At 51.0% G+C, this 22,640-nt stretch overlaps 2 protein-coding genes across 4 annotated transcripts; one reads left to right on the forward strand and one right to left on the reverse strand.

Moving 5' to 3' along the window:
* Nucleotides 1–86: 86 nt before the first annotated feature.
* CHADL (chondroadherin like) lies at nt 87–4,476 on the forward strand. 2 transcript variants are annotated; one of them, XM_090141863.1, is made up of 5 exons: nt 87–759; nt 1,250–1,419; nt 1,497–3,161; nt 3,764–3,930; nt 4,196–4,476. In XM_090141863.1, exons 2-5 carry the CDS (start codon nt 1,267–1,269, stop codon nt 4,410–4,412), a joined length of 2,202 nt encoding a protein of 733 aa, XP_089997989.1. In that variant the 5' UTR covers nt 87–759; nt 1,250–1,266; the 3' UTR covers nt 4,413–4,476. The 2 variants fall into 2 exon arrangements, with proteins under 2 accessions (XP_089997989.1, XP_031456105.2); XM_031600245.2 differs by having other exon boundaries at nt 87–1,419.
* Nucleotides 4,477–5,708: 1,232 nt separating this feature from the next.
* On the reverse strand, nt 5,709–20,345 carry L3MBTL2 (L3MBTL histone methyl-lysine binding protein 2). 2 transcript variants are annotated; one of them, XM_031600240.2, is made up of 17 exons: nt 20,212–20,345; nt 17,819–18,092; nt 17,461–17,594; nt 17,009–17,132; nt 16,624–16,703; nt 15,177–15,294; nt 14,276–14,410; nt 13,560–13,648; nt 12,367–12,598; nt 11,996–12,075; nt 11,411–11,515; nt 10,104–10,251; nt 9,197–9,279; nt 8,590–8,824; nt 7,770–7,835; nt 6,704–6,826; nt 5,709–6,480 (listed from the first exon to the last, which is right to left on the reverse strand). In XM_031600240.2, exons 1-17 carry the CDS (start codon nt 20,284–20,286, stop codon nt 6,371–6,373), a joined length of 2,211 nt encoding a protein of 736 aa, XP_031456100.1. In that variant the 5' UTR covers nt 20,287–20,345; the 3' UTR covers nt 5,709–6,370. The 2 variants fall into 2 exon arrangements, with proteins under 2 accessions (XP_031456100.1, XP_031456101.1); XM_031600241.2 differs by lacking the exon at nt 7,770–7,835 and having other exon boundaries at nt 5,710–6,480.
* Between the last annotated feature and the right edge of the window lie 2,295 nt (nt 20,346–22,640).

Below are 22,640 nucleotides of genomic sequence, written 5' to 3' on the forward strand. Positions count from 1 at the left end.
TTGAATGAATGGAATGGAGGCTGCGATGGCAGCATTCAGCTCTGTGCTAAGGCTGGGCCCTGCCTCCTTTACCTGGTCCCCTTTTATTCCTTTGGCAACACCTGCAAACAGAAGTGTTGCTGTGAGCTGGAAGGAGCAAGCAAGAAGTCCCAACCGTCCTGTGGCTCTCTTGTAGGATCCTTGAGCACATCCTGCTCTCGAAAGTAAAAATCGGGCTGAGGTGGAGGTGACAGCACTGCTGCTTCAGCCTGCCTGCCTTGTGCACCAAACCCCGAAGGCGGAGCTGTATTCAATTCGAGCTTCCTAAGCGCAGCAAAGCAGCGGTGGCAGAGGGGAGGAAAAACTCTGGTTACATGCAGTGATCCTGGGGGAGTCTGTGAGCGGTGGTAACGAGAGAGAGAGTAGGGCTGGACTCCTTGCAGGCAAAGCTAAAACGTTGCCCCGCAGCCGGCTTCCCATCGTGCCGCCTTCAGCCGCCCAGAATCCCAGCCCCGTAAGGTGAAGAGGAGGTGACGGCTGAGCCGCTGCCCCATCCCCAGGGGACTCGCCTCTTTCTCCTCCCCCCCTTCCTCGCCGCTTCCAGCCAGCGCTGCTGGGAAAGGGACACAACGCGCCCCATTCAGCGCTTGCAAATACCGGCGCAGGCACGGAGAAGCGGGGGGGTGTTGCAGGAGCCGGGCAGCCGCGGGACGCAACAGCTTCCCCCTCGTTCCTTGCCGTCTCTCGAGGACCTGGGACCCGCTGCGTGAAGCCCAAAAGGTGTGTAGAAAAGAGGGGGAGGGCAGCGCTGGTGTGCAGCACCAGTCCTGGGGCCGCTGCGTGAGCTGCGTCGCCGGGGGGATGTGACCGCAGTGTGAGGGCGAGGAGGGCAGAGCCGGGATCGGGGTGAGAGGCTGGGCAGCACGGTGGCTCCCACGTGTTTGAGCCCTGTCGGCCCCATTGCACAACGGTGGTGGGAGCCCTCCGTGCTCCCCCCTAGTCCCGGCCCCTCTCCAGTACCCCCCGATGAGGTTCGCTGACGCCTGGCCAAAACCAACCCGCTCCTTGCTGCCGCTGAACAGAGCTGAGCGTTATTCCACAGCGCGGCTGGAGGAGCTCTGGGCACAGCGTGGCGGCTCAGGACGGCTGCTCAAAGCCAGTGCCTCGTGTGTGCCGGAACAAGCGGCTGTCCCATCAGTTCCCACCGAAGCTGATACTGTTTGGGGTGAGAAAAGCATTGCTGCCATCCCTCACCACTACCTCTGCTCAGCCGCAGGTGCCCCCAGCATGGGGCTGCTCCTGCTGGCAATGGTGCTGGCTCTGGCACCGGGACGGACGGCTGCAGCCCGCTGCCCTGCAGTCTGCGTCTGTGACAACCTCCATGCCCACGTCCTGTGCCTCAGGCAGAACCTGACAGCCATACCTGACACCGTCCCCGAGGTGGGTGAGGAACCGGAGGGGATGGGAGGGGATGAGCCGCAGCCTTGCAGTGACACGGTGCTTTGCATGACCCGCAGCTCACCAAGCAGCTGGACCTGCGGGCCAACAGCTTCAAGGTGGTCACAGCCGGAGCCTTCCTCAGCACGCCCTACCTCACGCACTTGGACCTGAGCAACAGCCAGCTGGAGAGGGTGGAGGAAGGGGCCTTCCGGGGGCTGGGGCGGCTGCTTCACCTCAACCTGGCCTCCAACAGCATCTCTGTCCTCTACCAGGAGGCCCTGGACGGGCTGTCCTCCCTGCAGCAGCTCATCCTGCGGCAGAACAACCTGGAGGAGATGCAGCCGGGTGCTTTTAGCAGGCTGGCGTCCCTCACCCTCCTCGATCTGAGGGAGAACGCCTTGGTCTACCTCCCAGACATGGTCTTTCAGGGGCTGCAGAGCCTCAGGTGGCTCCGGCTGTCCCACAATGCCCTCCACGTGCTGGGCAATGAGGCCTTCACTGCTCTGCCCGCCCTGCGCAGGCTCAGCCTGGACCACAACGAGCTGCAGGCGCTGCCCAGCGAGGCTCTGGCACGGCTGAGCGAGGCCACGCGGCTGGAGCTGGGCCACAACCCCATCACCTACCTGGCCGAGGAGGCCGTGGCCATGGCCTCCCTCCAGCACCTCTCCTTGGAGCATGCGGCCCTGCAGGATGTGGCACCTGATGCCTTCTCCCGCAGCCCCCTGCTGAGGACGCTGGATCTGGCACACAACCAGCTGCAGGGGCTCCCCGCCTTGGTGGGGGTCGGGGGGCTGGCGAGGATCAGCCTGGATGGGAACCCCCTGCTCTGCTCCTGCCTCCTGCTCCCCTTCCACCGCTGGATGGGGCGGGCAAGAGTGCAGGCAGAGGGGAGATGTGTGGCCCCCCCAGCCCTCCAGGGCCGACCCCTCGACTCCCTGCGGCCCTCTGAGATGAAGTGTGGGCAGCCCCAGGTGCCCGTCCCCAATCCCACCGTGCCCTCGGTGCAGACTGGGGGAACAACGAGTGGGCCGTGCCCCACGGGCTGCACCTGCTCCCCTGAATTCCACCACGCAAACTGTGAGAACAGGGGCCTGCGGAAGGTCCCTCGTGGCTTCCCCACACACACCCAGCTCCTCGACCTACGCCGAAATGCCCTGGGCGTGGTGCCTGCGGGCGCCTTCCTGGGCCTGAAGGCACTGGTGTCCCTCCACCTGCAGAGCTGTGGCATCACAGAGCTGCAGCCTGGGGCGCTGCGGGATCTGCCCAGCTTGGTCTACCTCTACCTCTCTGACAACCAGCTCAGCACTTTGGTGCCCACTGCCTTTGAGGGGGTCCCACAGCTCGCCTACCTGCACCTGGATCACAATGCCTTCACGCAGGTGCCCTCAGGTGCCTTCCAGCTCCTGCCCAACCTCTTCTCCCTTCACCTTCAGCACAATGCCATTGGGGAGCTGGTCAAAGGTGACCTGGCGGGGTTGGCGGGGCTGCGCTGGCTGAGCCTGGCTGGGAACGTCATCAGGAGAATTGGCCCCGCTGCCCTGGTTGCCACCAAGATGCTGGAGAAGCTGCACCTGGAGAGGAACTCTCTGGAGGAGGTGCCCACAGCCTCCCTGCAGCACCTGCCTGCCCTGAGCGAACTGAAGCTGTCCCAAAACCCCATCAAGCACATCAGGGATGGCGCCTTCCTGCCAGTAGCTGGGAGCCTGCAGCACCTCTATCTGGACAACATGGGGCTGGAGAAGGTGTGTGTGAGCAGGGGACAGGCCCCTGTAGGAATCTCTGCCCCCTGGAAATCCCCAGGCTCCCAGAGCTTTGGAAGATGCTCCACAGCTCAGCCAGGGGGAGAAGTTTCCTTGTGCTGGGATGGAGCTGTGTCTTGCTTTTGCCTCACCCCAGCTGACCTGGGACAGCCTCACTCTGTTTCTTAAAGATAGCAAATGCCAGCAGGGTACAGATCATTCCTGTAACCCTTCTTCTTCAAACCACTCCTTCCTCAATCCCAGTTTCTCCTCTTTTGATGACCCCTCCTGTAGGACTCCTCTGCTATAACCCTGAATTTCTCCTCGTCAAGAATTTGGTGCTAACACCAATCTCATACAGACCATGCACCTCTTAACAGTGCCTAGAGATCACTCTATGTCCTCCTGCACATCACCTTCTTCCCAGAAATGGAGTAGGATCTAGTGAGTCCTAGAACATGATCCATGGTCACTGCTACAGTTAGAGCTACTCTTTCATGGATGCTCCAAATTCAGGACAGGCTCTCAGCTCTCCAGAGCAGCTGTGAAACAGAGTTTGCTCCTCTTGACAATGATCCCCTTGCCCCATTCTTGTTCCATTGCAGATTTCCCCCAGTGCCTTTGCTGGACTTGGACCCAAGATCAAAACCCTACATTTGGAGAGTAACAAAATGAGTAACATTCCTGACATGAGCAACTTCACAGGGCTAGAAATCCTCAATCTGAGGGACGTGCCTTTCCACTGCAACTGCCGGCTGCTACCACTGTACAGGTGAGTGCTGTGAGGGGGGACAGCCCCAGGGACACTCAGAGCTGCCCAACTGGTGACATGGGTTCAGCAGGGAGGTCTAGTCCCACAAAGACACATCTGTGTGCAAAAAGAGTGTAAGAAGAGCAGTGATGCACTGGGATGAGCAGATATTCCAAGCCTAGGCAGGTGAGGCCCTGAGCAAAAGGTTTTGCAGCAATTCATACCCGCTCACATGCAATTTTGCCTCATCTTTTGCTCCTCCTCTGATCTTCTGCCTCATTTCCAGGTGGATTGAGAAACTCAACTTGCGTATCGGGGCCACCTGTGCATCCCCTGCAGAAGCGCAGGGGCAGAAGGTGAAGTTTTCCACCACTTTCCAAAACTGTCCTGGCTGGAGAGCCAGAGGAGCCAGTGCTGACAAGGCTAAGGCTGCAAGAAAGCCCAGCAAGAAGAAGAGATCAGAAAAACCACCATCCAGAGGCTTCAGGAAAAACAAAGCTTAGGAAACGCATGCAAAGTGCTACAGAGCTGTACCTACAACATGGTGAGAGCAGTTTTCTGGCTTGTCCTCGCTGCAGCAACACAGAGCTTGTACAGGGTATGAAGGAGAGAGCTTGGCCACAGTGGAGTGATGCTGACCTGTCCTGGCCAAGGATGGCAGATGCAAGGTTTGTCTTTGCAGACCACAGAGGCACATTATCCTGTAAAGGACTTGTGTGAAAAGCTTCCATAGTGTTTGCAATGTGCTTTATCTGATGACTCCAACAGCAAAGCCATATGCTTGCTTTACCTTCACAAGCCTTCAAGAGCCAAGCGGAAAAGCTGGAATTCACAAGTGTTCTTTCTACTTGACTGCTTTCAAAGGTTCAGAAATGCTGAAACAGACTGGAAGCAGCTCTTGCACAACATCCCATGCTGGCTCAAATCTTACAGGAGAAAACTTAAAAATTTTTATCAGAGAAAACACTGCTGAATTCCCAGCTGCTCCTTAGAATTAAAACAAAAGCAGATTGAAATCGTTCTCCTTTTTGCAAAATTTGATCAGTAGTTCACCCATCCCATTCATAAGCAGCATACCTGGCCTATTCCCTACAACAGTTCATAGGTTGGCATCACTGGGAGGGGAAGAGAGGAAACTCTGTTTTAGCCCCACAACAGGATCCCCCTGCATCTAATGGGAGCTGGACAGACTCAGGGCTGGGGAGCAGGCAGGGACAGGTATGCAGGGACATCCCCTTCCCTGCCTTCATTAACACCCCACAACAGGCTGCTTCCATAACAGTTTTCTGATGGCCCTTCTTGGGCCAGATGTTTGCTGAGACCCAGGAAGACATTTACAGGGCAGACTGCAATGGCCCAGTTCGCCCATCAGCTTTGACACTGATCCTCCACAATTTTTCCACTTGTGTTTCACTCTCCCCAGTGTTCACTAACTAGTTTTGCCATCATTGCCATTTTATTATTATTGTTTTGTCATGAAGCACTTTCCAAAGCACAAACTATTTTGGCACTGCAGGCTCTTGCTTGGAAACTGGAGAGGGAGTGGGGCCAAGGCAGCCATTTCATGACTAAGACACTGTCCTGCACAGCTGTCATTTCCTGCAGCATTTGACAAGGCAGATGTGCTGCAGCCAGACATAGCCTTTAGCACCAGGACAGGCACTTCCCCACCTGTAGAAAGCTCACAGGAATATTTAGAAAGCTTCTTTGTCTCTGTTGCCACATTGACCTTTCTGATTTGTTCTTCTGCTCCCCAGTTTGGGTAGCCCTGGTATGCTGGAAAACATGACACAAGCCTTTGGCTTCTTCCTTCATTTAATCCACAGGGCCTTAGGATACAGATTGTTGATCAAATTTACAGTAGGACTACTAAAAAATAAAAATCTCAAACTGTGCACCATGCACACTGCAGTTCTGGGTTCCAAAGCAAGAAGTGATGGTACACAGAGGTCTCTTGCTCTTTCAAGAGGTATCATCATTCCTTTTCCATTTTTCACCTCTTCCACTCTTTCTCTCCTTTCCAAAGGCAGCAGCTGCACCCAGGGAGCACAGCATAGCAGCTGATTCCCTGACATGTGTGACCTGCACACATCATCTCAAATCACAACCATGACACCATCAGCTGCAGCTGAGAGCCCAGACTGCCCTCTTGTTTTGGCAGTCTCTGTCCCCACCAGCGATTTCTGCTCAGAAAGATGCCTTTGGGGCAGGGAACACACTGCCACAGCAGCTACCCATTCATGCTCCTCTGCAAGCCTGAGGCTCTTCTGAAGTCTATTTGCTAAGGCTTAAAGTTACAGGCCGGGGGCAATCTTCTTGCTCACCAAGAAAGCAGAGATGTGATGATGCAGGGTGGCCTGCCACAAAGAGAGAACGTCCCTCTAAGTCTTCTACTTCCCACAGACAGGACCTTTCCCAAAGGGCCACAAATGAAGTGAGGCAACTGCAGGACGCTCCAAGATCATTCTGTGTCCTCCTGTTTTATGCTGCTGACAGGAACAGGAAGCTGTGTGGTTTCAAACTCTGCCTCCGAGGGGTCGATGGTTTCTTCTTTCACCTGCACAGCAATGACTAGCAAAGGACAGAAAAAGAGAAGGGGAAATTAATACAGGGAAAGCCAGTGTGGTCCACCTTCTGCCTATTTGGGTCCACACAAAGGTGAAATTAAGCCTTTAAGAGCAACTGGAATTCTTCTGAGACCCCACCTCACGCACACCAAGCACCTCACCCAACCCCCTTCCCCAGCACCAGAGAGCTGCACATTGCTACAGGGTAAAGTAACTCATTCCCTTACTCTCATCAGGTGCCGGATCTGGCAAAGCTTTGCTGGAAGCTTTTGCTTCTCGTTTTATCCGTGAGACGGGAGGCTTCTTGACCGTCTGCTTGATGGTGCGGGTTTTGGCAGGTAACTTTTTTCCTTAAGAAAGAGATAACAAAGCATAGGAAAATGTGCAATTCTTTCCCCCAGTAAATCAGCACCCCAGCTCCACTGAGAAGCCACAGGCCATGGACCAGCGCAACCAACCAGCAAACTACACCATCATTAGCTTCCAACTGGTTACTCAAAAAAAAAGAAAAGGAGCTACTGAAGAAGAACTCTACATTCATCATTTCAACATATGCTCCTCCGTGTTGTCCTTCATTAGAGATAAGGGACTTCAGCATGTGCTTAAATTCCCAGGAGGTGGTCCTGTTGGAGTCCATTAAAGCTTTGCTTACCTGTCTGGATCTAGCCCTAAGAAATAGGCACGGTGGCTCCAGGGCATGGACAGCGTAGCATTGATATTTTCATTTTTAGCTGATGTTTTTATTTAGGTTCAGTGTCTTTATACTCTTTAGATGTCCATTCCTCTCCACCCCCCAGGAAGGAACTCCTTGCCCCTCTATGCATGACTTGCCATATCTACTGCAACAATGACAGCAACAAGGACAAGGTAGAACAGTGACACGGTCCAGCCCCTCTACTGGCCTCTTCAGCCATCTTAAGGCTTTCTTTCCTTCAACACAAAGCAGCCAGGGCTGCTTTCTGGCTGCCCTCCAGATGTGGTCAAGAAACTCCCTCTTACCACAGACATGGTGGGAAAGCAGCACACCTCACGCCTGGAAACAAGCGCCATTTGTACCTCAGCCAACAGAAAAGACTGTGAGACAGAGCCTTCCCACACACACACAGCGCTCTGCTCTTGGGTAATGGGGGCGAGTAAGAAGGATGAAGCTGAGTTGTCACACCCAGAGCTGACTGAGAGCAAACACAGCAAGACGAGGCCTCTCTCTCCTGCTCTGACAGATCATAGACAGGGTTCCTCTAACTGGGCCCAGCCTGCGAGCGAGCGGGAGGGCACTAATCAAACATCACTCACTCTTCTTTCCATAGGGTTTCTTCCTCTTCTTGGGCACCTCCTTGGCCTTCACTGGAGTTGTGAGCTCTGCCATAGAGACGAGAGGGAAACGAAAGCCAAGTCCCATAACCAGTAGGTAACTGGGATGAAGTGATATAAGCGAGAAACAAGATATACCCGTCCCCCCCGAGTCAGCGCCCTCTTCCCGAGACAACCGGCTGAGGGGAAAGCAAGGCCCTAGTGCAGCTGATGTCTGTGCTTCCATGTGAGGGCACAGGGTGACAGGCTGGGGCTGCACAGGGGAGAGAGGCCTAGTGCACGTTGGGCAGGAACAGGCAGAAAAAAATGAGATCTGTAGCTTGGATGCAAAAGGAAATAATCTGCAGAGGTGAGGCAATGGCCTCCCTGTGACAAGGAAAGGAACAAACTCTTGACAGGGACGCTCTTACCTTTCACAGAGTCAGAGAAATTATGAGATAAGGGAGCAGTGCCTGAGGTGCCCCTGCTACCTGGCTAAGGCTGTAGTGTGCTTTGTAAGAGGGAGCTGTGCAGGGACAGGACCACCTGAACTCTACCCAACTTCAGCATGAGCAGTTCTCTGTTGGTGTGCAGGTGGGGATGCTGAGGGAAACCTGAGCCAACCTCAAACCTCAGGTTTTTTTCTCCTCACCACAGACTCCTTCCTCTGCTAGCTGCAAGCCTGTGCAGCTACAGAGAAGGACTTGTGGGAGCCAGCACAGCCCAAGCTGTCAAATGGGCCAAAAGGAGGAGCCGCTCACAGAGAAGGAGGGAGGACACCTTTGTCTCCAGCATTAGAAACCAGAGTCAAGCCTTCACTCACCTGGAACAACAGGCGGCTGAAGCTGGTAACCTGTCAGCTCGCACCACCCCACAGGATAGATGTCTGGAGACTCACAGTCCACCCACTGGTCATACTCGCTGTCCCAGCCATCAAAATGGATGCTGAGGAGACGGTGCACTACACGCTTCACCGTGGCCACACATATGAGCCGGGGTTCCATCAGGTCCACTGCTTCCACCTTCATGCCTGCCTTGAAGCCGTGGTTTGGGCAGTCCTGAGTGCATAAAAAAGATAAAGGAAAACCCAACGCAATTACATCCAGTCCAAAGCCATATCTGGACAGCAGTTCCCTATGACAGCTACAGGCTTGCCTACAGCAAGCAGAAAGAAAAAGCCCACTCTCAAGCCTGAACACAGGCAGAAATTGCTGACAGAAGCTGTAGGATCTCCCTCCCTCCCTCTCTGGAGACCTTCAGAAGCCATCTGGATGTGGGCCTAGGCACCCTGCTCTAGGTGTCCCTGCTCAAGCAGGTTGGACCAGATGGACACAGAAGTCCCTTCCAGCTCAACCACTCTATAACAGAGAGAACTCTTGTGCTCTTTCTTGCTGACTACAAACATATTTCTACTCCTGGGCAGCACTCACTGTGTTGAAGAGCCGTGCCGGAACAGATCTTGATTTTGTCATTTCCAGGTAACTTTCCCAGTTGAAAGTCTTTGCATCTTGCCCTGAAGGAGGAAGAAGAGGTCAGGGGAGCAACACGAGCACTGGACAGATCAGCTGAGAGAAAAAGCAGAATGGGCAAGAAGGAAGCACAGTAGCTACCTCCAAAGCATGTAAAGCCTGATTTGGACATACACTTAGAGTACATATTCCATGGCAGTCCAGCACCTCCCTCCAGTGGGCAGAGAGTAAAGATGCAACACTGAATACCCATGTCAGGCATATAACAGACCACAGAAATAGGGGAGAAGAAACAATCAAGAAGTGGTTTGACTGCACATCGAAAGCAAACCAATAAAAGCAATCTTTATCCTACCAACAGCAACATAAAAGGAAGACAGAATAGCAGTACACAAAATGCTGCAACACAAATTCAGAGTAGCCCTTTTTGGGCATGGCCAGGTGAGGCAGTAAAATCCACTCTTAGAGGGATGGCATATCAGACTCGATTTATTTGTGCAAAAAGAGGTGATTTCTGCCATTTCTAGTGGTCCAAGTCACAGAGCAATAGTTCTAGTTATCCCTTCCCAGCATTGTTATCCTTTACACCTCTCATTATTCACCTGGAATTGTACACTCGTCCCCATGATCTTTCAGGTGCTAAACTAACATTAATGCCCTCTGGAGACGTTGCTTCATTTCACGAAGTACCAAGACTTGGTACTGAGCAAAAACGCACTGGCTTTTCCTCCAGTCAGCTCTATCTCAAAAACCAGGAAGGTTGGAACTCTGAGGTTTTGATTCATCTCAATCTGCCACTTCTCAGAAAAGTTCAGGCCAGCAGATTCTACGCACAGGTTTGTGCCACAGGCCAGAATCCAAATCTCACCTTTTGGAGGGGTCAGATCAATGTTGTTCTTCTGACAGAAGTTGACAGGGAAGATGGCATGTGAGGAAGCATGATAGCAGAACCAGTCGGAGCCATCATCAGATGTGGCTCCATCAATGCTGATCATGAGATATCCATCCAGGAGCACCTAAGATGAGAGTGAAAGGCAAAAGTGCTCTAAAGTCTTTCCTTTCAAAGGATCTAACAGCACCCACAGCTGAATCACTGTTGCCACTAGACAGTAAAATGCAATGCTATATGCTCCAGGATCCACAGAAGCTTCTCCTCATACGTCAGCCAGCATAAGCAGCAACTGCTGCAGGACTGCAACTGACACTATCAGTTTTATGATAAGGGCTCTGCCATAAAGGTGAGGAGCTCTGCTGTCCCCCAAAACCAGATCCTACTGGCAGCCCAGAGCTCCCTCTGCACCAGATACACTGAGTTTGTTATTGGGCTGAAGGGAAGGTCACCCAATCCAGCTGTAGGCAGCTACCTACAGTAGTGAGACTCGTTTCATAATGTCCATTGCAGCTAATTAGTACTGACAAAATGTTGTAGGCACAAGTGCCCCCAGCCTGTCAGCATTCTGAAGAGCTGACTAAAGGGAATGTTTTCCAGTCAAAACTTTTTCGGATTCCCCCTGCCAGACCCAAGGTATCACAGCCTTCTGCTTGGGGTTCTATGATAGCAGCTTCTTGAGGGAGCAGGGAAAGCCCAAGTAAACCCTGCTTTTGGAGATGCAGAGCATCTCCCTGAGGAAACCTGGAGGCGCAATTTACCTTCTAATACCAGCCCAGGAGGAAAGCCCACCATCACCTCATCAGGAGAAATGGTCAGAGATACATTTATCCTCAGCTTCCCAAACCTATGAATGCTGCCCATTAAAAGATATATGCCACTACCCTTCATCAGTTCTCTCTTTCCTCAAAGCAGCACTACAGATGGCTCTCCTTACTGGAGATAGGATCTTCCCTACTGCATGCCAAAGTGTGAAGGTTGTTGCCAGTCACACGCCCTGGACAGTTAGCTCACAGATCACACATGCTCATCTTCTCTTGCTGTCCATGTAGGTGTGGATGGCCAGCTACTGATCTCATCAGCCTGTCAGACCTCTGAGCTAATGCCCCAGTTCACACCCTCCATATACCAGCTGCCTATCTTTCTCTTGATTGCTCCACTTTACACCTCTCTCCTCTCTCCCAGACAAAATCCTACCCAGTCCTATCCATTTGCAAAGACCTGAGGAAAGGCTGGGATGTCTCAGATAAAGCCAGAAGACCTCCTCTTCCCCTCCCAAAACTTACCCTGCAAACAGTGGCCACACAAATGTTGCCCAGATTCAGAGGGTCAATGGCCTCCAGTTTCATGCCTTCCTCAAACCATCCACCTTCAGCATATACAGCGCGAACCTACAGGAGAGCCCAGAAAAACCATATACTGTCAGGAGTGTGGGACAGACCCATCCTGACACCAACTGCCCCAGGTGCAAACTGGATTAGCCCAAGAAGGGAGGGGAAATAAAGAACTAAAATACAATATAAAGAGGCAGACAGCACAATACTGCCCTTGTGCCAGCAAGTTTCTGCCAAGACTCAGGCCAGACCAAGCATTTAACTACTGCTTCTGATCTCAGGCCCCATCAGTACAGTCTAGCTGCTTACTCCTACTCAAAACTCTGAGCACCTGCTCACTACTCAGTTGAGCTGCTCAATCTGATGCCATCTTTTAGTTTTCCTGCCTTATTATTCTGACTTTCTTCTTCACTGTCCTATAGATGTAAGGGGAACAGATGAATCACCCTTAACTGCCCACAAAGCAACATGTATTCAAGGAAGTAGTATCACTGCTCTCTGTGTTGAAGCCATGGCAAAAAGCAAGACCTGCCCTACCTTCTTAAACAGATAGGGAACAGCATCGCAGTAAATCTTCCGGAAGGTGGGGTGGTTTGCCATGTCACTGCGCTTTTCTTCTGTAAGGAATGGGAAAAAAAAAAATACAAAAGAAGTGAGAAACATGCAGAAAACACAGCAAGAAAACATCCTGGCTATCAGTTATCTCGTGAGAACTCAGAAGCTAAATGAGATTCAGATCAGATGAACAAGAATGGCTCAATCCCTCCACCTCTTCCTATAACAGGCTGTGATACAGAGCTCATACAAAAACAAATGCCTGATCTTCCACCACGATGGGACTGGTGTTAACGGTAGAGCCGGGCAGCACATAGCAAACCAAAAGATGCACGCTGGGGCCTGATCCCTACCTGTCTTCTTCATGCTGTGACCCACTCTCCGTGACCAGCCCACAGGATGGATGAGGGGACTCCACATGTGGCACCAGAAGTCATCATCACTGTCACCATCTTCATAAAGGAGTCTCAGTCGACCCCCGATGACAGTGTCCACCACTGCCATGCGTGTCTGGGACACGTGGTTCTTATCCACCACCTCCACCCGCATGCCCTGCCGGAACGGGTACTTCATGCTCTCTGCCATCTGGCAACAAGAAGAAGAGGTGAGGTGATCGCACACACTGCCTTCCTTCTCCAAAGACCTCAAAGAAACAGCTTTCCCCTTCACACACACTCTGGTCAGCTCCTCTCACTGCCCAAAGCTGACTGGGAGACATTTCTGGGAAGTGTTGCATGGGGTGAATTCATCAGAGGCACAGGGACCTGCCAGCCCTACAACATGACAGCATGGCTGGGCACATACACCTTAAATCTCCCTTGCTCCTGTGGCTTCACAACCAAGAGCTCCAGACCAGGAGCCATGCTTAGTCAGCATGTTGCGTGAATATTATGGAAGGTGAAAAAAAAAATCACTTCTCTGGTCAGCAGGAACTGAATGGGGAGTTGTGTGCCTTTTTCAGCCATGAAAGAGGCCACAAAGGTTTCAAGGTTGGGAACAGTCAGAGAGGTACAGCTTCCCAAAGGGTAACAGGATTCTCAGTAGACTTCAAGAGGTCAGGTCCTTGTTTTCGCTATCTTACTGTGATCAAAGGTTGAGCAACATGATAAACCACCTGCCAACTCTACCTCCAACGCTGGAGTTATGTTACAGACAGACCCAATGAGTCACTGGCTGCCTTCTGATTGACTTTTTGGAGACCTGCAGTTTGTTGATAACAGCCTTCAAATACCCAAAGGCACTTACAGAACACCTGATATTTTGGCACTGGAGATCTCAGAGTGCTATAGAACTACTAAGAGCACTCTGAACAGACTCTGACACTTAAACCAGCCTAAACTGAATGCAGATCTTTGAAAAGAAGGTGCTCCCGACTTCTGCTCATCAGGTGGGAGTGGAATGCTGGAAGGAGAAACACACAGACAACATCTGCCTGCCTCCAGCACCTTCCATAGTGTGAGCTCTCAGCTGTGTTCCAGGAACAAGCAGCAAAAAACCAACTTCCTGAGAATCAACAAAGGAAACACCACCTTCATCAAGATCTCACCTTGATGTGGAAATCCACTGGGATGGTCCTGGCTCCCACCAATTTTTTCATGAGGTAGCTTCTCCAATCAGTGTACTTGGCGTGGATAGCTAGACATGCATAAGGGAAAAAGCACATCTTTATGACCAAAGGACTGTACTACACCCTTCCTCTTCAGTGAGGAGAGTTCATCTGTACTAGAAGGCTTTCACACTCCAACACTCTCTCTGCCCTCAGGCAGACTCTACTCTGCAGCTCACCCTCACTACAGGCTGTGAGGGATCACCACCACAGAAGGGACTGCGCCAAGCTGACATCCAGCTCCACTCATCTAGATGTGGAAGTGGTATTACAGGAAACATGGAAGTCATGCCAAACAAATCCATTGCCAGAATCCTGCTAAACTAGCATCCTTCTCCTAACTGCTAGCTGAGCAAGAACTGGAGCCAGTATGTTGCTCAGAAACAGCATCCAAGATGAACCTCCAAAAGCTAAACCTAGTTATTGTGAAGGTCAAAAGGAAGGACTACATTCATTAGGATCTGTCCACAGATGTGACACAGCAGCTTGGCATCCAGCAGCCCCCTGGGTCAGCCACAGGGAGATGCAGGGTGAACAGCCCCAACTGTCACAGCAGAGCACAAGCAGAGCTGTGGGTAGGAGTGTCCATCCCACTGTACCATGCATAAGCTAAGGCAGCCAAGCCAGTGTGCTGGCTTCTCTTGCCCCATACTCACTTTGTGGTGGCACCAGGATTTTGCTGTTGATGGCACACCAGCCGATAGGATGAATATCCACTGTGCCTAAATTGCACCAGAAGTCATGGCCATCATCATTCTCAAAGCCCTCATATCGCAGAAGGGCCCTGTACCCTGTCAGGACAGAGAAGACAATCAGACAAAGGCATTAGGGACAGAATTTCTCTTTGTCTTGGGTACTACAGGTTTATTCCCTACAACAAGGAATTCAGAACTTCGCACAGGTTATCACAGTTTCTCTAACCATTATGGAGGTGGAACAGTCCTTGTAAAGAGTCCAGCAACCAGAAAAGGAATCAGATGCTGTTTTCCTCCCTCTTCTATACCATGGTATTTCCTGTCCAAAATCCCTCAGCAATTTCCAATTTATTTCTATGAAAAAAGGTTGAGGGAACTGGGCTTGTTTAGCTTGGAGAAGAAAAGGATCCAGGGAGATCTCATTGTGGCCTTTCAGTACTTGAAGGGAGCATATCAACAGGAGAGGGAATGGCTGTTTATGAGGATGGGTAGTGCTACGACAAAGGGGAATGGTTTCAAACTGAAACAGGGGAGATTTTGGTTAGATATGAGGGGGAAGCTTTTCACTCATAGGAACAGGTTGCCCAAGGAGGTTGTGGATGCCCCATCCCTGGAGGCATTCAAGGCCAGGCTGGATGTGGCTCTGGGCAGCCTGGTCTGGTGGTTGGCGACCCTGCACACAGCAGGGGGGTTGAAACTAGATGATCATTGTGGTCCTTTTCAACCCAGGCCATTCTGTGATTCTATGAATTGCGGAACTCCAAAGAGCAGACGCTTTACATGACCAGCTATGTTCTTCTTACTCAAGTTTCCCCCAGCAGTCAGCCATGTCTGGCTGTTGGGATTTGCATCGGAGGCTTACCTACAGTCTGGATGACGGATGCAATCCAGTACACTCGGCTTGGGAGCACAGCATCACTGTTCAGCACCTCCACTTTCATACCTTTCACCACGTCATCCCACTGATCGAAGAGTGGCACCTAAAGAATTGAGGCAGCCACAGTGAGAAAAGGAACATTGGCAGTCTGAGCACTTTCACCTTAGACAAAAGATTTGCATGCTTTATCCCTCTTGTACCTGCCAGCAGCAACCAAACTGTGACAAACATTTCACTGGGGTGTTTACAGAGGATCCCAAGAGGTAAAAATGTACTATTTCATTGCTGGCTATTCTACAGTCTCAAATTACAAGGGCTGCTCTGAAAGTAATGCCTCCTACTTTATTACGTTGGCCCACAGTGATATAGCAGCAGAGGTTGTACCTTCCTGCCAACATTCCATTACATTCCGTTGCCACGTGACAGAGGGCAGCAGAGGGGCAGTTTGACAAAATGACATCTGACATGGAAGTGTAGAAGCAGCAAAGGTGTATCACCAAATTCCTCCATGTGGAAAAAATTGCACCCACTGACATTCATTGATGATTGCTGAACAGTTACAGAGAGTAAACAGTGGATGTAAGCACAGTGAGGTGTGGGTACTGCATTTCAGCAGAGGAGAAAGCAGTGTGAAAGACAAGCCAGGTCCCAGATAGCCATGCATTGCTGCCACACCACAAAATGAAGAGTATCTTGATCAGCTCATCTATATGATTCAGCTAATGGTGGTGACTATGTTGAAAAATAGTGTTTTATAGTTGAGAATTTGCTCTATCAAATAGTGTTCTTTGTACCTTTTGTAGTTTCCATGGAACTAAGAGGCATTACTTTTCAGGGTGACCTATATTGCTGCCATTCTATAATATGAAAATCCCAAATCATCAATAAAATTGCCATTATCTTCCTGATCTATATTCAAAAAAGTCAATTTTGTTAATATTAATCACAGATGAAAAAGTTAAAAAAAAAAAAAAACAAAACACAGAACAGATTATTTTAACAGAGAGAGAATATAGCTGCTGGTATCCTTCCATTTTTTCTGCCTTGGGTCCTTGGCTCACAGGGCTTGGCAATCACTGTCAGAGGTAGCAGACCTGCTGGAGGAACAGCTATTGTTCCTCCTTGCACATCACTGCATGTGGTACTCACCCACAGAAATCAGAGGCAGCTGGGAACTGTCTGCCATCCAACCCAGTCAAACCCCAGTAAAGACTCATCACCACTGGCAGTGCTCCTCCTCTGCTTCCACCCTTGAAATTAAAGGTTCCCCCCATTGGACTCCCTCCCATTCCTGGCTGTGAGAAACCCCAGCTCCCTTCCTCACAAACATTGCTCAAGAACCTTCTCCCCAGGCCTCTCTCCACTCACCACCAGAGAGCCCAGTGCATGCAACGCGTACCACGCACACTGTGAGGCAAAGCAAAGAACTCACGTGTTTGAAGCAGCTGACTGGAGCTGCCTTGAAGCCATGTTCCTGCAGGTACTTTCCCCAGTCAAAGCCCAGGACTAGTGCTAGAAATAGACAAGAGAAGAAAGTAAGGCAAAGAGGTTTATCTAAAGGCACACAGTACACAATTACCTCTAGACTAAAACATGCAACCACACAACCCAGCGAGCAGGGACTCTGTATTTGAGTGCATTTTCCCAGAAGGGGAGCTAGATCCCATAAGTGGTGTCACTTGCTCTTGAGAAATGGAGTTTTGGGGCTACCTCTGGGACCCCAGCATCTCTGGAGAAATCAGAGTGAAGCATGGGGCTATTAATCTCACAGTCACACCTCCTAAAGATGTACCTCCTCATGACTTGTCTATACTCACCATCCTGGCCTGTCAGCGTCCCATCTGCCAGCTGCCCTGTGCCCTGTGAATGGAGGAAGGCCCCGATCTTGGCAGACCAGGCTGCCTTGTGCAGGACTTTAGCTTTCTTCGTTGGCGGTTTCCCCTACAAAAGAAGGAACATCAGTGGAATAGGAAGGGAAAGAAGCTTGCAACTGGCCAGCAGGAGATGCACATCTCTTCAGGGATGATTTTCAGGTTACTATTAGTGCTCTCAGGAACTAGAAGATACAACAAATGAAATATAACTATGCCCTTCCCAGCTTCTAGGAAACATCACCTCTCAGCTGGTATGCTTTTCGCTGGGGGCTTCAAGCAGAAGTAAGAAACTATGGTAATAGCAACCTGAGACCTCACTAGACAGCAAAAATCCATTCCTGTACACAGTGGCATTCTGCTCCATCTCCAGGGAAGGAGGATGGGTTTTTACTCACCTGCAGTCTGGCCAGGATGCTGGCCTTCTTGGAGTTCGAGGAGTAACTTCTGGAGCAGGAGACGCTGCAGAAACGTTTGGTCTTGGAGAAGAAAGCCTCCCTGGTTCCCACAATCCCACACATCTCACACACAGCTGAGAGGAAAAGCACAGTTATGAGCAGTTAGCAGGGTCAATGCTTTACAAGTGACAGATCTAAGCCCAGGTAATCCCCACTGCACATAACAGCTCCCCCATGTAATCCAGAACCTGCAGTCTCAGTCCAGTTCTGCTCCCAGAGCATAGTCAGAATGAAATCACACACACTTTGACTTCCTCCAACCCTCATTCTTTCCATCACACACAGGAATGGGCACTACCTGGCTCAGAGCCACTGTCTTCTGTGATCCGGCCTGTGGGTGGCTGGTGCACAGGGGAGAGTGGAAGATCTCCGACTTCCCGATCTGCCACCTCATCATCACTAGATTCTTCCAGACAGGAGCTGCTGTCACTGCCCAAGCTGCTGTTGTAGCTCCGGAAGCTGTCGTAGCCTCCAAAGATGTCCAAGTCATCCTCTTCCTCCTCTTCTTCCTCCTCCTCACCTTCCTCCTCCCTCTCCAAAGATGAAGTTTTGTTGCAAATGGAAGACACCACCTAACAAAAGAACCAGACTGCTTTAAAACAGACATGTTATGCCAAATGTTCACAAGCTTGCCTTCACTGCTGGGAGGCCTTCAGGACCACAGAGAAGCCTTGGACTGTGCAAGAAATCCATGCAACAATCTCAAATTCAGGAGTTTAAAGAATCATAGAATCATAGAATGGCCTGGGTTGAAAAGAACCACAGTGATCATCCAGTTTCAGTGTGCAGGGTCGCCAACCACCAGACCAGGCTGCCCAGAGCCACATCCAGCCTGGCCTTGAATGCCTCCAGGGATGGGGCATCCACAACATCCTTGGGCAACCTGTTCAGTGCATCATCACCTCTGAGTGAAAAGCTTCCTCCTCATATCTAACCTAAACCTCCGATCTCAGTTTAAAACCATTTCCCCTTGTCCTTTCACTATCCACCCTCATAAACAGTTGTTCTCCTGTTTATACGCTCCTTTCAAATACGGGAAGGCCACAATGAGGTCCCCCCAGAGCATTCTCTTCTCCAAGCTAAACAAGCCCAGTCCCATCAACTTATTTTATAGAAGAGGTGCTCCAGCCCTCTGATCATCTTAGTGACCCTCCTCTGGACCTGCTCCAAGAGCTCCATGTCCTTCCTGTGCTGGGGGCCCCAGACCTGACACAGTACTGCAGATGGGGCCTCACAAGAGCCGAGTAGAGGGGGACAATCACCTCCCTCTCCCTGCTGACCACCCCTTTTTTAATGCAGCCCAGAACACAGTTGGCCTTCTGGGCTGCAAGCACACACTGCAGGCTCATGTCCAGATTCTTGTCCACCAGGACTCCTATGTCCTTCTCTGCAGGGCTGCTCTTAAAGGGTTCTTCTCCCAGTTTGTATAAATACATGGGATTGCCCTGGCCCAAGTGCGGCACCCTGCACTTGGCCTTGCTCTTCCTGCAACAACAAATTCCTTTAGAGGAATTTTATGTGCTGTACATTGCTTCCCAAGAGCAAAAAGCACAGTCACAGAGCTGCAGCGACATAAAGTTTGAGGAATGTGAGATGAATGCAGGGAACTTCACAGACACGCTGACAAAGATGGAAAGAGCCCACGTCCTTCCAGGCACTGCCTCTTTCAACAAGTGCACAGCAGTGCAGACACCATTGTGTCATAGCAAGCTTCCCACAGAGTACCAAGCTACACATTCTGGCTACCAAAACTCACAAAACTAGTGCAGACAAAACATCAGATTTTAGGAAATACTACTTTTCTTTTCTGAAAGAGTGGTCAAGCAGTGGAATGGGCTGCCCAGGGAGGTGGTGGAGTCACTGACCCTGGAGGTGTTCAAGGACCGTTTGGATTTTGCATTGAGGGATATGGTTTAGTGAGAACTATTGGCGATAGGTGGATGGTTGGACTGGAGATCTTTAAGGTCTCTTCCAACCTCGGTGATTCTGTGATCTGCTGGCCAACTTTTTTCAGAGTTGAGTTTATGTCTTTTGGAAAGTGCATAAACCAGAGCTGACCTCAGTTCAGAAGCTGTCTCAATGGGTTCAGTTTTATTAAAGAGCCTTTCCCTACAACCAGATGTCTCTGCATCTGATCACACCTGGCATCCAGGCAGGGTCAGGTCTTTAACTGTTACGGTGCGAGCAGAGAGACGGGAACTGAAGGGGAGGAGCTGACTAGAAAAGCCTCAAGCTAAGAATAAGGGCAAAATAACCTGAGAAGAGGCGTTAGGAATTCACAAGAGAGCAGCAAGAAGACAGCATCAACACAGCGAGCAGTGCAAGGTGAGGCACTAGGAACTGTTCATCTCAGCCCCTTCCGTGGTCGCACCTCCCTTCAGCTCGCAGGAAGCAAATAGCTTGGGATCGCTGCTCCGGAACCAAAAGGGTCTGAAAGCAGAGACGCGTTACCGAGCGGGAACACCCGCAGTGCCCCCGTCTCTCCCCCACCCCACGGCCCGCTGAAGCCACACCGGGAGGCGAACCTCCCGCAAACAGCCGTTAAACGGCCGCCGCAGCTCGCGCCACGCGCCTCCCGCGGGGCACGGGGCGGCCCAGGCCTCCCAGCCTGTGCTGTGGGGCCTTGCACAGCACTCCGCTGTCGGAGCAGGAGGCCTCTCGCGGTGCCGTTCCGACCCCACCGCCGCTCACCTCCCCCTGCTGTTGCTGCTGTTCCTGCTCCATGGCTCTCAGGACGCTAGCCCGCCTCACGCGCGTGGAGCACATCCCTCCCCGCAGCCGCGCATCTGATTGGCAGCAGCTGGAAGAAAAGGAGCCAATCAGCGAAGAGCTTGTTCCCGCTGCTCTCCCCGCGGGGCACGACGGGAGGCGTAGTTCGATTTCCGCTAGAAGGCGGAAGAGCGTGGCGCCTTACGGCGGCCGCACCGTTCCATGCTTCCGGCCTTCCAACGAGCAGCTCTTTATTCAACCTCAGCGATCATTTTATGCAAAGACAGCTTCCCTCCCCCCCCACCGTGGAAAAGTATCGTGGTCTTAGTTGACCCGCTAGCAACATCCCTCGTCCCAGCTCCCAGTTAAGAGTAGGCAGGAAGCACATATCTCTTCATATCTCTAGCATTTATTCTCTTTCATGCCAAACTTTGATTTATCAACTTCAATGTGCTGGAACAGTGGATAGGAAAAAAAAAAAAAAAAAAAAAAAAGGAATATTTCTACCCAGAAGTGCATATCTAAACAACACGTGAAACATAGGCATGCTCTTTTTAATATACAAAACTGTCTTTAAACAGTTTGATTTGAATCAAATTCACTTGGATTAAGGGAATTAAGGGACATTTTTCTTCTGCAGCCTGATTCTTCTCTTTTGCTCTGACTTCTGAATTCTATTCAGAAGTCATAAAACTCTTCCTGCTGGGGAGGAATACAGGAGAATTCAGAAGGCTCCTCACAATCCATTACGCTGGAACTCCCAGAACTAAGAAGTGGTAGGCACTTCGGTTGCAGGAGACAAGACGAAAGATGTTGAAAAAAGTAAATAAAAAAGGCAATAGGTCACATTGCCAACAGTATCCAGGCTGTATTATAAAAGGAGTAGCTGACAGGGAGAGGGAGAGGATTGCCTCCCTCTACTCTGCCCTTATGAGGCTCTGTCTGGAGTACTGTGTCCAAGCCTGGGGCCCCCAGTACAGGAAGGAACACAGAACTGTTGGAGCAGGTCCAGAGGAGGGCCATGACGATGCTTGGAGGGTTGGAGCACCTCTGCTATGAAGATAGACTGAGGGAGTTGGGCTTGTTCAGCTTGGAGAAGAGAAGGCTCCAGGGAGACCTCATTGTGACCTTCCAGTACTTGAGGGAGCTTACAGGCAGGAGGGAAAGTGACTTTTTAAATGGTCTGTTAGTGATTGGACGTGGGAGAAGGGCTTTAAACTAAAAGAGGGGAGATTTAGGTTAGATGTTAAGAGGAAATCTTTCACTCAGAGGCCAGTGAGGCACTGGCACAGGCTGCCCAGAGAGCTGTGGGTGCCCCATTCCTGGAGATTCAAGGTCAGGTTGGATGGGGCCCTGGGCTGCCTGAGCTGGGGGGTGGCAGCCCTGCCCACAGCATGGGCTGGGACTGGGTGGGCTTTAGAGACCACTCCATCCTAAGCTATTCTATAATCAGAGCTCAGAAAACATCCTTCCACATGCACATTTCAGCTTGGGAGAGGAAGAAGGGAAGATTTATCTTTTCAGGGGCTGACAGGGAGCTTGGAGGGCAAAACCAGGTGCTACTCAGGGCATCTCCGTCAATCGGCACAAACTGTTCCTTACCCTAGGACACTCATCTGTGCTTTCACTGCTGTTCTCCCCAGCCACTGCTGCATGGGATCTGGGAGACTCAACCAGATGGCTGAGGACAGCATTGCACCTTGCTATTCACCTCTTTGTAGATAACGACCTTCCTCATTTTGAGCGTGTCACACCAGTATCCTCATAGGAATATCCTTCAGTACATCAGGGTCAACACCGAACACAGGATTTGGACTCAGAGGTCAGAGCACACAAAGCAGCTCCATGGATGACCAAGAAGGCAATAACACCTGTGTCAGGCTTCTACTTTTCCTTCTCATTAGCACTTACAAGCCCCACACATACACCTCAGAGGTAGCAACCCACCTCACAGGAGGTTGTTTTTTGAAATAATGCCCACTGCTTTTAAGGGATCACCAGCTTTGCATTAGGTGAGTAACCCTGGCCTTGGCAGGCTTTGTCTGGGCTTGTCCTGACCTACCTACAGCTGTAGCTCATTTGGATATAATAGTAATCTAATGTTCAAGTGAGTGCCACCTACATCATTCTAGTTTTTGAACAATTGGATGGTGTGGCAGGTGCTGCTTGTCTTTTTGTCACAAGTTGCAGGTACTAGGGAGCAGCCTGCATAAATGCTGGGCCTAAAGCAAAGCACCTAGAGGATGACTAACGTACACAGGACTTTGCACAGCAGGAAGCGCATAATGGGGTTAGGGTCCCCATGACGTGCCATGGGCCATGGTCTCCAACAGCCTCTGGAACAGCTCTCCCTGTAATGTACATGCCTTCACTCAGACCAAACTCTCCTGGGTGAGCATATGACTTTGCAA

Source organism: Phasianus colchicus, chromosome 1, assembly GCF_987193195.1.
Source record: "Phasianus colchicus chromosome 1, bPhaCol1.hap1.1, whole genome shotgun sequence".
Classification (NCBI taxonomy): Eukaryota; Metazoa; Chordata; class Aves; order Galliformes; family Phasianidae; genus Phasianus; species Phasianus colchicus.

What these genes read in the sequence shown, in the direction of transcription:
- CHADL (XM_031600245.2), top strand. Translation starts at nt 1,006, where the DNA reads ATGAGGTTCGCTGACGCCTGGCCAAAACCAACCCGCTCCTTGCTGCCG. An exon ending in TACCTGACACCGTCCCCGAG is followed by an intron (nt 1,420 to 1,496) that starts GTGGGTGAGGAA and finishes CATGACCCGCAG; the next exon opens with CTCACCAAGCAGCTGGACCT. An exon ending in ACAACATGGGGCTGGAGAAG is followed by an intron (nt 3,162 to 3,763) that starts GTGTGTGTGAGC and finishes GTTCCATTGCAG; the next exon opens with ATTTCCCCCAGTGCCTTTGC.
- L3MBTL2 (XM_031600240.2), bottom strand. Translation starts at nt 20,286, where the DNA reads ATGTGCTCCACGCGCGTGAGGCGGGCTAGCGTCCTGAGAGCCATGGAG. An exon ending in TTCCCTATCTGTTTAAGAAG is followed by an intron (nt 11,516 to 11,995) that starts GTAGGGCAGGTC and finishes GCTCTCCTGTAG; the next exon opens with GTTCGCGCTGTATATGCTGA. An exon ending in TGATCTGACCCCTCCAAAAG is followed by an intron (nt 9,280 to 10,103) that starts GTGAGATTTGGA and finishes TTCCTCCTTCAG; the next exon opens with GGCAAGATGCAAAGACTTTC.